The 14,645-nt window shown below is 30.5% G+C and overlaps 6 protein-coding genes and 1 non-coding gene across 7 annotated transcripts; 5 read left to right on the plus strand and 2 right to left on the minus strand.

Annotated features, from left to right (window-relative positions):
- Positions 1-845: 845 nt before the first annotated feature.
- Positions 846-3,002, plus strand: MSC6 (Msc6p; the record flags this gene model as incomplete). The annotated part of the gene is made up of 1 exon (XM_046077923.1): positions 846-3,002. The coding sequence occupies one exon, from the start codon at positions 846-848 to the stop codon at positions 3,000-3,002; it is 2,157 nt and encodes a 718-aa protein (XP_045934318.1).
- Positions 3,003-3,241: 239 nt separating this feature from the next.
- Positions 3,242-4,141, minus strand: CYC3 (holocytochrome c synthase CYC3; the record flags this gene model as incomplete). Its single annotated transcript, XM_046077924.1, has 1 exon — positions 3,242-4,141. The coding sequence occupies one exon, from the start codon at positions 4,139-4,141 to the stop codon at positions 3,242-3,244; it is 900 nt and encodes a 299-aa protein (XP_045934319.1).
- A 742-nt stretch (positions 4,142-4,883) lies between these two features.
- SOG2 (Sog2p) lies at positions 4,884-8,714 on the plus strand (the record flags this gene model as incomplete). The annotated part of the gene is made up of 1 exon (XM_046077925.1): positions 4,884-8,714. One exon carries the CDS (start codon positions 4,884-4,886, stop codon positions 8,712-8,714), a length of 3,831 nt encoding a protein of 1,276 aa, XP_045934320.1.
- Positions 8,715-8,888: 174 nt separating this feature from the next.
- On the minus strand, positions 8,889-9,821 carry TFB6 (TFIIH complex subunit TFB6; the record flags this gene model as incomplete). The annotated part of the gene is made up of 1 exon (XM_046077926.1): positions 8,889-9,821. One exon carries the CDS (start codon positions 9,819-9,821, stop codon positions 8,889-8,891), a length of 933 nt encoding a protein of 310 aa, XP_045934321.1.
- Positions 9,822-10,566: 745 nt separating this feature from the next.
- Positions 10,567-10,639, plus strand: SCDLUD_003366. The gene has a single exon. It is a non-coding gene; the product is annotated as a tRNA-Thr (tRNA).
- A 187-nt stretch (positions 10,640-10,826) lies between these two features.
- Positions 10,827-12,203, plus strand: MEK1 (serine/threonine protein kinase MEK1; the record flags this gene model as incomplete). The annotated part of the gene is made up of 1 exon (XM_046077927.1): positions 10,827-12,203. The coding sequence occupies one exon, from the start codon at positions 10,827-10,829 to the stop codon at positions 12,201-12,203; it is 1,377 nt and encodes a 458-aa protein (XP_045934322.1).
- Positions 12,204-12,765: 562 nt separating this feature from the next.
- SCDLUD_003368 (uncharacterized protein) lies at positions 12,766-14,596 on the plus strand (the record flags this gene model as incomplete). Its single annotated transcript, XM_046077928.1, has 2 exons — positions 12,766-14,361; positions 14,570-14,596. 2 exons carry the CDS (start codon positions 12,766-12,768, stop codon positions 14,594-14,596), a joined length of 1,623 nt encoding a protein of 540 aa, XP_045934323.1.
- Positions 14,597-14,645: the final 49 nt, after the last annotated feature.

Raw genomic sequence — 14,645 nt, forward strand, 5'->3', positions numbered from 1 at the left:
AATTTGACCATGGAGGGCGTGGTGTGCAGACTTTTTGAAATTGCACATATTACACCCACACACCACCACACCTAAATTATTTCCCGCCTCTGTTTTTTTCTATCACTTTTCTCTTTCTCTCCCTTCTTCTCCATTCCCCCCCCCCCCTTTTGAAAAAGAAAAACTGTAGACAGAAATTATCAAATATTGTTGCTATTTGTATTTGATACAGTTGGCTGCTACTGAAAATTACAGCAAATTAGAATTATTGTTTTCGTTTCCACCATATTGCCCCTTACTCAACTCCTTTTAACTATTTATAGACTGTCTTCTTGTATTATATATCATATTAATAGTAATAATCGTAGTACTAACAGTGATTGCAACAGTAGTAACTAAAAATATATTCTTTCCCCTTCTAAAAAATCACTGGGTCTCTCAATACGCGGATATCATAACAAGCTTTTATTAGTTATCAAAATATTACCTTATCGGTTCTATTACTATACGCTGATCCTAAAGCCAAAAAAAATAAAATAAAATAAAATAAAATAAAATAAAATAAAATACTTGCAATCTTTTTCTCGGCTTTAATTATATACACATAACATCCGAACAGATGTTTATATCATTCTCGGATAAAACACACACACAATATATATAAATATTTTATTTTTATTTTTATTCTTATTCCTATTTTTTTTTTTAACGAAAACTGAAAAAAAATTTTTTTTTTTTTTTTTTTTTTTGGTCAAAAGTTAAAACAATTCTAATTCGTTTGTACTAGGTAACTTTGGTACAGAATGAAATCATATTAAAGCATATTAAGAATAGAAAAAAATCAAGATATCAGCAACCCAATCAGGATGAAACACTTTTTTGCCAGTAGCTCTATTGGATCTGCTGTTACAACTACAAAAACAACAACACTATTATTTAAGCGTCTTCAATCAACAACAACTTTACCCAACACTACCAACAATGCTACTAAACCCCCAGGTTTAAGCATCAGATTAGCCAACTTGATTGAAAATAATTTGAAGGAAAACAAATCAAGCTCTGAAATTTTTAATAATTTAAATACCGAAGTAGATGCTAACATGAGACCAGGCTATAAAATTTATAAATCTGCTCCATTAACTCAAGCTTTAAAAAACTTGTTAAAAAAATCAGAAAATGATTCTAAAATAGAAAACATACAAAATTCCTCAATTTTGCCCCCCTCGCCATATGAGATTTTAACTAAATTAATTAATTTAGATATTGCCTCTCCAGTTCATTTCGAATTAGTTATGGCCGATCTCCTAAAAAACCATCATTCCTATAAAGACGTTTTATCTTTATGGGTCTTATTTATCCAAAACTTTGATGCAACAAGTGGTTCCAGTAGAACACTTTCAGGTGGTAAGAGATCCTCTTTTACCTTGAATAATATTAGGAGCTATGTTGCCATTGCATATTTAGGTACCTGTATTGAAAATAATAGTAGCACTCCAAGTTATGAAATCTTGTCTAAGATTTTACAAGTTTCTGAAAACAATGGCAGTAGTGATATACCATTTGCTTTGATACATAGATTTATTGTCAATGATGCAGTTATCGTTAACGATCCAAATCTTGTTGAACAGTTCACATCGTTGTTCCAAGAATTGTACAACAGCTACATTGAATCACACATTGTAAATAAAAATACTGGCAAGTTTGATGCTTCTTTCTTATCTAATTCCAACAGGGTCTCCGATTTAAGGCAAATAATTGAACTTTACAATGATAAAACCAACAAATATCCACAAATTTATCAATCTTTGATGGTTGCATTAACCGATTTAAATTATGCACCAGAGGCCATTAAATTATATAACAACCACAAAGATTCTAAAGACTGTAAAAGAGCTTTATTATATGCTGTTAGTGAGTTAAATGCCCCAAATAAAGTCAAGTACGATAGGTTACAAGCTTTATGGAACACGCTATTTGTTTTACCCACTACTAAGGATAGTGGCAATGTTTTAGAAGCTGAAGATTATAAATGGATGTTGAAAAGTTTGTACAAATGCAAAAATTTCAAAAATTTTAACAACTTCTGGTTTAATGATGTGCCCAAAGATTTTAAGGATAAATATATTAGTTTACAAGCCGTTTATTATGAGTGCACTCCACTATACTCAGATCCAAAAGTTTTAACTAATGCTGTTTCATTTTTAAAAAAGAATTTTAACAAAAATACTGAACAAGATTTAACCTCGTTACTTGTTAAAGTTTTAAATGAGTTGCTAGTTGCTAAGGATTTTATAAATTATGATTCTTTAATAGCTATCTCTAATCCTATTTTGCTCAACAAAAATTATGATTTCTTAGCCAGCAAATTACACAGTTATTTGGTTAGGGATCAGAAATCTGGTTCTAAGATCGAAATTGAGGATCTGTTGCTTAAATTCCCGTTAGAAGAAAATTTCTATAAAGTTGTGGAAAGCTTAACCAAAGTTACCCAAGACCCTAAGGTTATTGAAAAATTAGTGAGCATTATCATGTCACATAAATTGGAATTAAAGTCGCAATATCAAGAAATTATAGCGACTATCATTAAATTTTATTTCCGCAACAATTCCTTTGAAAAAAGTGAGGATATTTTTAAGGAAAGTTTCCAACAAATTTTAGCGCATGATAAATCGACTAGAAGAGTTGTTGAAGATATCCGTCTTTTAGTTGATTCAATGATTAGTGGGTTTACTGAAAAACTAATTAGTACAAAGGACAACAGTTTTTTTAATAAACTAAATGTTTATTTTGAAGTTTTTAACGCATCTGCTATCAAATTGAATGAAATCAGCAGAGTACCATTAATGGAAACTATCTTATCCAACCGTGCCATGAACAGGTTGATCCATGCAATTGCTTTATCCAATGGCAAATTAACTGAAAGTGAATCACAAATCGTTGACAAATTTTTGCTCTATTATGAAAAGCACAAAAAATTTTACAGGATTAACGTTAAAGATTCAATTAAATTGAATTTGAACTGATCAATATATTAATTACAATTTTAAATGTGATATTCCGCTGAAGCATTAGGAGAAATTTCATAAAGTTAGAACCAAGTGTATAGTTATATATATATATATTTACATGTAGATAGTATCATTATATAATATTATATGATGATAATAATAATAGTAAAAAAAAAAAAAAAAAAAAGGTCCCTATTAATGTTCAAAAAGTAATTTTTTTTTTTTTTTTTTTTTTTCTTCTAAAGTCGATATAACTATTTTTTATCACTGCTATTGTTGTCAAAGAATTTGTTCAACACAGGTTGGGTGAACTCCAAAAACCTATCTTTACAACTTTCAAAATCATCCAAAGCTGGTCTACAGTTGACATAAAAAGTGGGATTCCCATCTTCTTCGTCAGGACCATCATAGAAATCAATAACGTATCTAACTTTTTTATACCCAGGTACGTCCGAACTAGCACTTTCCGCATTAATAGTTGGATCAGGTCTTAAAACAGTCCAATCGTGTCTATCAAATGGTGGAAATGGACTATAAGAATTAGGAAACAATTTACTTAAAAATAGTTGCCACCTAGCCATAGGGCTCAGGTCATTTGGTCTGCCAGTAAATTTCAATAATTTAATAGGTTTTCCATCACTTGGTTGTGGATGATACGTATTCTCCCAGTGTAAAACTTCTTTCCAGCATCCTTCATTAAGGAAGTTATGAATATCAACCATACTTTCTACGGCATCTTCTGGAATTTCTTCACCTGTAATTGGATCAATTTTGCCCTTTCTTACCATGGCATTATACATTTGTTGGGGTGATGGATATTCCCACAATGATCCATCATTTTTAGGGATAGAACTTAGTGTACGATCTTTGGGTAAATCTAATTTTTGGTTTGGTAATTTTTCATCTGGTAAATAAGCTGGTATGTTATTTAACGGATTTAGCGCAGAGGATGAATCCATCACCGAAGATCCATGAGCCAAAACGGGACAACCTTCTACTCTATTTACGTTATTAATTGTAGGAGTAGTGGTGGTATTGCTAGCGTGCATGACTGGACAGCTGGATATATTGTTATCGGCGATGCTAGCAGCAGTAGCATTATTATTTAATTTCTTATTAGTTGTCGAAGTAGCATCAGCCCAAAACCAACCCATAGTTCCTGATTTTGTTGATAAGTTTATTTATTTGTTTATTTGTTTGTCTATTAATATTTATAGCTTCGATAGACAAGTATATATATATATATATATATTATTTGAGAAGGTATAAAGTCTATTTATTTCTGTTAGTTGTATAATGGTCACATTTTATGGTTTAATGTTTTGTTTGTTTGTTTGTTTTTTTTTTTTTTTTTTCAAAATAAATTAAATGAAATTAAAAGAAATTGTATTTTTATCCGTTGATTATTCGGCATTGATGTTTATCGGTTATATAAGATGTATATATCAATATGCCACCTGTACATCCAATATATATTAATTCCTGGTATGATTTTTCATTTTTCTTTTTCGTTTTTTTTTTTTTTATTTTTGCCACCTAAATAAATCACACATCGCATATTATATTTAAAGTGGGGGCAGAGGCAATTGAAATTCTTTAATTCTTTTTTTTTATTTTTTTTCTTTTGTTTTTAGTATAGAATTAAACCTGCTACCATTAAAATGGTTCCTTTTTTTGTTTTATCCCTAACATAGTAAAAATAAATAAATGAACAAATAAATTAATAGAAGCAAAAAAAAAAAAAAAAAAAAAAAAAAAAAAAGAGTTGCTTGCATACAAAACGGGGGATCATAAATACTATAACTAAAATATATTACTAGTAGTGTAACAAAAAAGAGGTCGTATATTGATAAAAACAACTAGAATAAATAGAATATATATATATATATACAACTCATGGATTCTTTAAGAACGGGAATAGAGTCTAATTCAGCATCATCTAATCAGCAACAACAACATGTTATCCAGTATAACCAAAGCACTAACAACAATGTCCTGACCGGCAATATATCTGAATCTACTCTAGCAAAGCAAAAATTAATACAGTATGTTTCAAAAGAGTTAAATAACGATACAGTCATTAGACTATCCCATCTTGATCTAAATTTTCTACCTGAAGAAGCTGTCGACCTGATTATTAATAATCCAACACAGGTGGATAAATTGTACATGCAAAAAAACCTGCTATCCACTTTACCCTTAAATTTCAATAAATTAATGCATCTAAGATTGCTAGATTTAAAGGAAAATAAATTCACCACCATTCCAGCCAAAAGTCTGCCCCCAAGTTTAGAGATTTTGGATATTTCGTTTAATAGAATTGATGACCTACCCAAATATTTGCACAAATATTTACCCAATTTGAAATATTTAAACTTGAAAGAAAATAATATAAAAAATGTTAATATATTACAACCGTTGATTTCCTTGGAAAAATTAAGAATTTTAGAGTTAGATGATGATAAGGAACAAGATCTTGAACTTGTTAAAGAAATGGAGCTTTATCCCGAAGACACTGTAAAAGCATTAAAAAAATATTTTGAGAAGCAGCAGCAACAACAACAACAACAACAACAGTCCCAATTAACCAAGGCTTCTAGGAGAATGGGTATTGTTTACAATGATGATCCGAATAGTAGTGATAGTAGCACACCTATATCTAGTCGTTCCAAACAACTTCAGTCAACAGCAATAAATACGAATTCAAATGAAAATTTTTTGGATAACCATTCTAAATATAATGATTATTTTAAAAGACTTTCTGTATTACCTGAAGAAGTTAATGAAAATTACTTAAATAGTAGTAGTGAGGATATTTCTCTAGATGAATCGGACGGATTGATAAGTTATAACCAACAAGAAAGTACTAGTGTTACCACAAGTGCCAGTAGTATGAAATATTCAAAATTACATAAGTCACCTCATCATTTTCATAATAAACACCATAATCACCTTTCCAATCATGTTACTAACCCTTCACCTCTAAACCACCATGAGCATTATTACCAAAATACTCATCACAATGTAAGTGAAAAACATATTTCACGAAATAATTCGGGGACTGTTGTAGGTACTTCTTCATTTCCTCATGTGATTAATAAAAATTCTGAAAAAAAAGATACCAATAATAATAATACTGCCAATGTTGTCACAGGAGTCGCTGGAAATAGTTCTAACGTAAACACTACTAGTATTCAACATAAATCCATTTCATCATTGTTACCAACAAGTTCAACTTCCACACCAAATTTATTGTTGCATAATAACCTAGCGATGGTCAATAATAATAATGGTACTAGTACTAATAGTCCACACCATTCTCACCATAATAATAACGTCTATCAATCACAGTCCACACGCCCTGCTAATGATGCCTCTTTAATGCCACAGCTCCATAATACTATCTCAGCATCCGGTTCTTCCCTTAACACGTTAGCTTCGACAACAAATTATAATATTAAGCGTAAACCATACAAGAAATTAGATGTTTTCAACACTATGGTAAACGACGGTATTTCAGCAGCGGCAGCTACTACTATCGATACCACCACCACTAACAGTAGCAATTCAAGTGTTAATATACTCAGTAGTACGCTTCCACCTAATACTCCCAATCATTTATCCAAAGGCAATACTGCACCCAGTAACATTAATATTACAAGTAAAAAGCTTCCCAAGTTAACCACTGGAGAAATTAAGAACATCAAATATGAAAGATTGGTTTTAGGCTGTAGAAAGCTACTATTTACCTTTACCGAATGTCAGCAAACTATAAGAAGGATAACCTCATTTGCTAAGGATAAAACTGTCGCTATGAATGTGGTATCGTTATTATATGGTGTTCGTTCTCACATTGATAATTTAGTGGAAGTTTTAGAAATTGCAGAAACGCATTTTGATGCGGTTCATCCAAGCGTTTTAATTCAGAGTTGTACTGTTATTATTCCAATTTTTAAGCAGATATTTCATTTATTATCAAATAATTTCAACTCTTTTTTCCAAAGTAATGATATCTGTTTTATACGGATGTTCTATGCAATTATTTTGTGTGCTTATACTGAAATGTATAATGCTTATAATTTGGTGTGCACCACAAGTAAAGAACGTCAGCAAAGTTTTTCAAGGAGATCAGCTGCCAATAATGCCAGTGTCAATAATAATAATAATTATCATACTGGTATAGTTAATTCCAGTGCCAATGACAACAAACACTTGATGGAAAGACCACAGCGAAATGTTAGTCAAAGAAAAGCTTCTTTAACTCAAGGATCCATGCCCCAACAATCGCAATTGCAACAGCAGCAATTTATCAAAAGAGGTTTAAGGTCAAGTAGTATTTCCAGTGTTATAAATGCTAACCCCTCAAATAACATTGCTGCTACCAATACCAGTAATACTCCCTCCACAAATAATGTTAATAGCATTCCATTATCCGTTACACGCACTAATAATTCCACATCGTCTGTTAGTAGTACTGCATCAGTCGCGTCCCTAAATATAGCGACAGCAACCAATTTCAATAATTCTCTTCCATCTTTATCTACTGTAGGCAACAATAATGCCAATATCACTGTCACTAATCCTTCTAATGATAGTTCTACTATATCCATGCCAAATAATAGCAACACTAGTAGTACCACTAACGTAATTAATAATCCCACCGGTTTGTTTACTGTACCTCCATCGCTGTCTCATAAAGGTTCCTCGACTTCTCAGCTTGGTGTTAGAAGCAGAAGTAACACTCTGCAACAAAGATATACCCCACCTAAGCTGTCTACTACTCCGATCACTAATGTTATGATTAATAGCAACACTCACGGTTCCAATAATATTGGCAATAATAGTGCTAATACTTCAACCTCTATCATTGCTGATGCTTCTCCTTCGTCCTCAATGCAAAAAAACATGGCTGTCGAAAGTAATAGTAATAATAATAGTAGTGGTAGTAGTAGTAGTAGTAGTAGTAGCAGCAATAGTAATAATAATAATAATATTACAATTGATAGTGCTAATGACAATATTGTTAACGCTAAAAATACTGACACTGAAGATACAGAACAAGAGCAATATACTACGGGTGTTAACAATAATGAAGCTGAGATTGATTTACAATTGTATAAAATTTTGCAATCTGTTATATCAATGACTAATATTGTCCATTCACAATTGAACACGGCAATTTCTAAAGCAGCTATGGAACATGCAAAACAACAATCGGGTGGTAAAAATACAGATTTAGGAACTAATTCTAACACGTCATTTTCTGGTTTGGCCTCTAAGCTTAAGGTATTAACATCCACGTGTGTTGGATGTATGGAACTAAGTGCAAACTTAAAAAATAGACTAGCGGTCCTACTGGATGTTGGTAATGGTCTCGAACAGGATAAGGAGCTGTTGAGTGCTGGAGAGAAAAGAAAAACATGGGAAATTATCAATATGTTTTTGAAAAGCATTATTTCATTATTGGCTAATGCGAAAAGTATTATGAAAGATATTCCTGAACTGGACAATTTAAGACCTAATTTAGCTAATTTGGCCAAAATAACTAAGGAAGTCACCGTTATTTTAGACTGTAGCTCATATAAAACGGTAGGTAATAAAAGCAATACAAATGGTAGTGTAAATAATGACTCTTCTCAGTGTCAATGGACTATCGGAAACACGCCTATATCTACCCCCTCTTTGGCTAGTAGTAACACAGTGAATCCTTTTGATCAATTATACTGAAAAATTACTAAATTTAAGGTTCTATTCTATTTTAATTTTTTTTTTTCAATAAAAAATAAACATACACAATTATATAGATGTTCAAAGACTGTAGATGATAATCAATATTCTTTTTTTTTTTTTTTTTTTTTTTTTTTTTTTTTTAGGATTAAAAAAAAATAGCTTGTCAAGTAATCAACTCTTATCTAATGTCTCTTCATATATTTTACTCAATTCATAATGATAGCCATGTATTTTACAATCTTGAAAAAATTGAAATAGCTGGACTCTGCTTCTTTCACATATACTGGTACACCTTATCAGTTCAGTAGTGTTCATAAAAGCTCCACTGCAAATATTATTATCATGAGTAGTTCTTGATTCATTTATTATTGTGAAACTTAGAACCTTATCCATGATAAAAAATATCATGAAAATATATTTTATACTATCGATATCGTCATCAGTAATAGGAAATTTTCCCACATAATCAATTAAGTCATCGGCAATCTTTAATAATATATTACATTGTCCCATATTTTGTGCTTTCCCCACAATTAACTCATTATTGTAATTATCATCACCACTGCTGTTACTAGTACTGTCTAAAGACAATAAATCTTCTGTATTTTTACAGTTATTATCAATACTATACCATACAAAATCAATAATTCTTTTCAAATCCTTTAAAAGTGGAACAATACCAGTATATCCATTTTCTGGATTTAAACCCCTGCTTTGTACATATTTCCTTTGTATTTTCATCAATTGTTCCTCACAGTAAGCTAGAAATTTAGTTTCCTGGCTAGCACTCAACCTTCTACTAGTATCGTATGTGATGTCAGTATGGTATGATAATGATTTATCAAGATTATTAAACGATAAATTTGGTTTGAAAGTATCAACGTGATCATAGAATTTATCATTTTGTTGTTGAGCATCATCAGTCTCTTGGGGACTCGTATTCATGGCGTCATATTGAAGTTGGCTATTTTTTTCTTGTGTTGTAGGCTCATCATCAATATCCAAATCCATTAAATCTTTTGAATCTAGTTCGGGTAATTCAGGAGTAGCTACACCAGACTCTGCTCTTGGTGTAGCTGGTTTTTCGTTGTATATATTATCCATATTCGCTAGTCCAATTTCGAAGAGGTGATGTGTGTTTTTATTTGTTATTATTTTCCAATTTTTCTCATTTTCTTTTTTTTTTTTTTTTTTTTTTTGGGAAAGAAAAGGGGAAGTGGAAATAAGGGGAAATTCCATCACAAAAAAAAAAAAAAAGAAAAAATAAAATAAAAAAAAAAGAGTAACTAAGATTTTGATAAAAACAGCTAGTAGCAAAGGTACATTGTTCCAGGGAACTGTCTTAAAATATAACTAAATCTAATGAATTAATTGAATTTATTTAAAATTAAATATTTTATTGTCTTAGAAATTATTCTTAAAAGGTGAAGCCAAATGTTCTATTCTACAAAGCATGTTTTCTTCACTGTTCTAAAGTAAAATGGTTTTTTTTTTTTTACCATTCGTACAGAATACAGAAATAATGATAAATTAGAAATCTCTGAAAAGACAGAATTCCCATAATGAGGAAACTTCTAAAGTTGTGGAACTTGTCTAACAAGAAAATTGTCATAAGAAAAGATGTCTGGAGGGCAATTATCAAATGCTAGAAAAAAAATACTGCGAGTTACAGATAGAAAAAGAATGAAAATATATTATATACAATGAGATGATTAGAAAACAAATTGTAAATATAAAAAACAGAACTATTCCATCTGTCTTCATATATAAATAGTAAAGTATCAAACATGTCTACTAACCCTGCTTCACTGTATATACTCTCTGTGACAGAAAACACCACAACAGTTCCGCTTCTATGGCCAAGTTGGTAAGGCGCCACACTAGTAATGTGGAGATCATCAGTTCGACTCTGGTTGGAAGCATTAATTTTTTTTTTTTCCAATTTGAAAAATTGTTTGTGACAGAAGAAAATTTTAGCCGCCAGTGACTATTATTAATATATGTTTGTATGTTTTAAAGCTAATTTCTGTTTTTTTTTTTTTTTTTTTTTTTAAAAAATACAAATAGAAAGAAAGAAGAAATATACCGAAAAATAACAAACTCTGAAAAATGATATTAGGTTATCTTTCAATTTATCAAAAAGATTGCAATACTCAAAAATTCACTAAAAGTGTGTCCCCCATATTTAAAAACAAACAACTAAAGATTGGAAGAAATGCAGATATGTGTGATATAGTTATTAGTAATCCTGTTGTGTCTAATTTGCATTGTAAAGTATGGGGAGTTAAATTTGATGAACAAAGCGTTCCCAATGTTTATTTACAAGATGTTTCTTTGAATGGTACTATAATTTATGAAAAAGATAAAAAAACCGCATTCTTAATCAATAAATATCAATTTATTATGTTAAAAAACAACGATGAAAGTCAATATATTAGTTTTCCCAAGTTGAAAAACTCCACTTATTTAAAATTTCATAGCTTAAAGGAATACAGGAATGATAAATTAATTGGTGCTTCGCTGGATTTGTTTTTCGAAAACTTGCAGATTGAACAAAATATTGATGCCAATTGGAAAATTGTTCCCCAAATTGTAGGCAGTGGCACTTTTGGTTTAGTTATGATTTGTGAAAGGACTAATTCAAAAAGGGAAGAGAAACTTTTTTGTGCTGTTAAAATTGTCAAGCACAAACAAAATATCAAAATATCAAAGGAATCGCAAATTCTTTTGAATTTAAAACACCCAAATATCATTAATATTTTTTCTACAAAAACAGATGAATATGGTAATATTTACTTATTTCAAGATTTGATATGTGGGGGCGACCTTTTCTCTTATTTAGCCAAAGGCAATTGTTTAACTCCATTGCCTGAAGACGAAAGTCTAATTATAGTTTATCAAATATTAATGGCCCTAAAGTATTTACATTCTAAGGGAGTAGTACATAGGGATTTGAAATTGGACAATATTTTGTTAAGGACTCCTGAACCGTGTACTAAAATTGTGTTAGCCGATTTTGGAATCGCTAAAGATATAGAAAATATCAGAACAAACAGATTGCATACCGTAGTTGGGACACCTGAATATTGTGCGCCAGAGGTTGGGTTTAGAGCTAGCAGGTCTTTGTATAAGCAAGTTAGTAGGGCTACCACGAAAAGCATTGTGGATGAGATTGGTTACAATTACAAGTGTGATTTATGGTCATTAGGAGTTGTTACACACATTATTTTGACTGGGATTTCACCCTTTTATGGTGATGGAACAGAGATGTGTATTATTGAAAACGTGAAAAGCGGTAAATTAAACTTTTCCTTAGCACAATGGTCTGTTGTTAGTGTACATGCTAAAAATTTTGTTTCAAAATTATTGAATGTAAATATTGAAGAAAGATTGACCAGTCAGCAAGCTTTAACACATTTATGGATTAGTAAGCATAGAGTATATTTAGAAGAAATTTATAAATTTAAGATTCTAGCTGAAGAATAGATCATTACTATTATTGTTGTTGTTGTTAGAAAAATGCCAGGTTGTGACATTTACTATTCACTTTTTTTTTCTTTTTTTTTTTTTTTTTTTTTCAATATGCTTTGATATTAAAATCAAAATTGAGTCCTTTGCAGAAAAAATTTTATTAGTGTATCTTTTTTTTTTATTGATATATGTTATACCTGTGCTTTCTCTTTCTTTCTTTTTTTCTTTCCTCTTCTCACCTTGAAAGTAGGTCCTCTATATCAAAATAATTGTATAAAATGCACTTTTGTATAGCGGGTATTTAAATATGGTATCGTGCTTCAATCTTTGATAAAAAAAAAAAAAAAAAAAAAAAAAAAAAAAAGAGGTCCGTAGTTTATACATGTCCGGATAAAGTCTAAAACCTGATTGCATATATATTTTTTTTTTTTTTTTTTTTGATACAAACTTCAAAGATATTCAACAATTTTTCAGTGGTTCTGTCCTAATAACATTAACAATAATGATAATACATACCCATAATCCAAACTAAACGAAAAAGAAAAAAAAAAAAAAAAAAAAAAAAGAAAAAAAAAAAATGAAATCTTCTCAAGCAATCTTACAATATAAGACCGTAATTGGTGAAATTGTAAGCAAAGAATTATCAAATTTACCAGGTTCTGCTGCTTCCCTAGAGTCTCCTTTAGATGTATTCAAAACACCGTACTACAAATACTCCAAAAACAAAAACAAAACAACAATAGATGATGGTGATGTAATATTACGTCGATGTTTATCACCAGTTAATGAAAAGGTAATAGTTGTTCCTTATCTAGTTAACGAATTAAAGTTTTTAGGTAATAATCGCAATTATAAAACATGTTTTGCAATATTAGAAAGAATTCATAATATGAGTTATGTTTGGCAAATAGATTTATCTAAAAGACATAAATTTATCCAATCTACCAAAACTGTGTCTTACTTATCCAAAAATAGACAACAACTAATGGAAAGTATGCCTTATGAAATATTAAACGAATACATAAGTATAATATATTCTAAGGTATGTAATTACTCTGCTTCTAAAACCGAAATACATAGATTAAGCGAGTTAGTATTAGATATTTTGAATAAAGGTCGATTTTATCAAGATTCCAATAAAAAAATGATGATTCCTCTTAGAATATGGAAAAAATGTTGCAACATAATTACACGCACCGGCAGTATATATTTTGTAGACAGATTTTTACAAATAAGTTCAAGCAATGATCCCATTTTAAAGGATTTTGCAGCGATGGATTTACAATTAACTACTAAACAATATGAGCCTTTTATAAATATGTTTGTCGAAAAATATTCCGATTTGGAAAAACATGAACTTAAGCCATACAAAGAAATTTTTTCCAAAATGTATTTGAAAGCACTTTTGTTGATTTTAAATACGAGAGGATATGAGATGGAGTGTTGTAAGATGTATGGACTGGCAAGAAAGTATTGTGCCCATGATTTAAAATTGGATATACTAAATAAGACTGAAAAGGTTGGGTTCTTAAGCCTGGGGCTATTGGTTAAAGATGATATTTCACGAGACTTAATTGATTTAAAGGACTTTCAATTGACCTTTGATCAGTATCTAAAAGCTTTTGTTACTAATAATATAGATTTTACTAGTGCCATTACTAAAAACTACACACAAGATTTAGATTTTTTGACGATGACAATCACTTTACCTGATGGAATAGTAGAATTCAAGGAATATGTTGATTATTGTTTTAAAATAATTGACGGGAGGGACAAATTAAAACCATTAGTGATTCATCACCTTTTAAAATTTTCAGCGGAAAACTATAGGTTAAGTGGAGTTCTAGACATTTTGACACAAATTTTGAAAGTGTCCCATTACCAATTGAAAGATTTACTTGACGTTACAAATTTTTTACAAAACGATAGAGATGCAATTTTTTCAATTTTTCAAGCTTTGGCTAGAAGCACCTCGGGTAAAATCACTGGATATCTTATATACAAAACATTTGATGAATTGAACCTTGCTAGAAAATTTACTGTAGAAGATTATTATTGTTTGATTAAATCATGCTTATGTGGTGACGAGCATCTTTCCAGCTACTTTTATATATATGAACTAGTCAAGAACTGGGGGCATACGTTTTTACAGGTGGATAAGCTTGATAACGAAGTAAGTTGGAAGTTTCCCGCGGCAATTCAAAACAATTTAATAAACAAGATTATTGTGAAAAAGTACAATGATTTAGAGATACTCGGGATTTTGGGGTCGATTGGGAAGTGGTACATTAATAACTACGAAGAACAGGGGGGTAAAGTTTCACCAATACCGGAAACACTTTTAAAGGAACTACATGATTTCCCCCAAAAGATATCTGCAGGTAATATCACTAAATGGACCATGTTAAACAAAAGTATAATTACAGAGAAAGCAGTTCATTATAAAGTTAATCAGGA

This window comes from Saccharomycodes ludwigii, chromosome IV (assembly GCF_020623625.1).
Source record: "Saccharomycodes ludwigii strain NBRC 1722 chromosome IV, whole genome shotgun sequence".
In the NCBI taxonomy this organism is placed as follows: Eukaryota; Fungi; Ascomycota; class Saccharomycetes; order Saccharomycodales; family Saccharomycodaceae; genus Saccharomycodes; species Saccharomycodes ludwigii.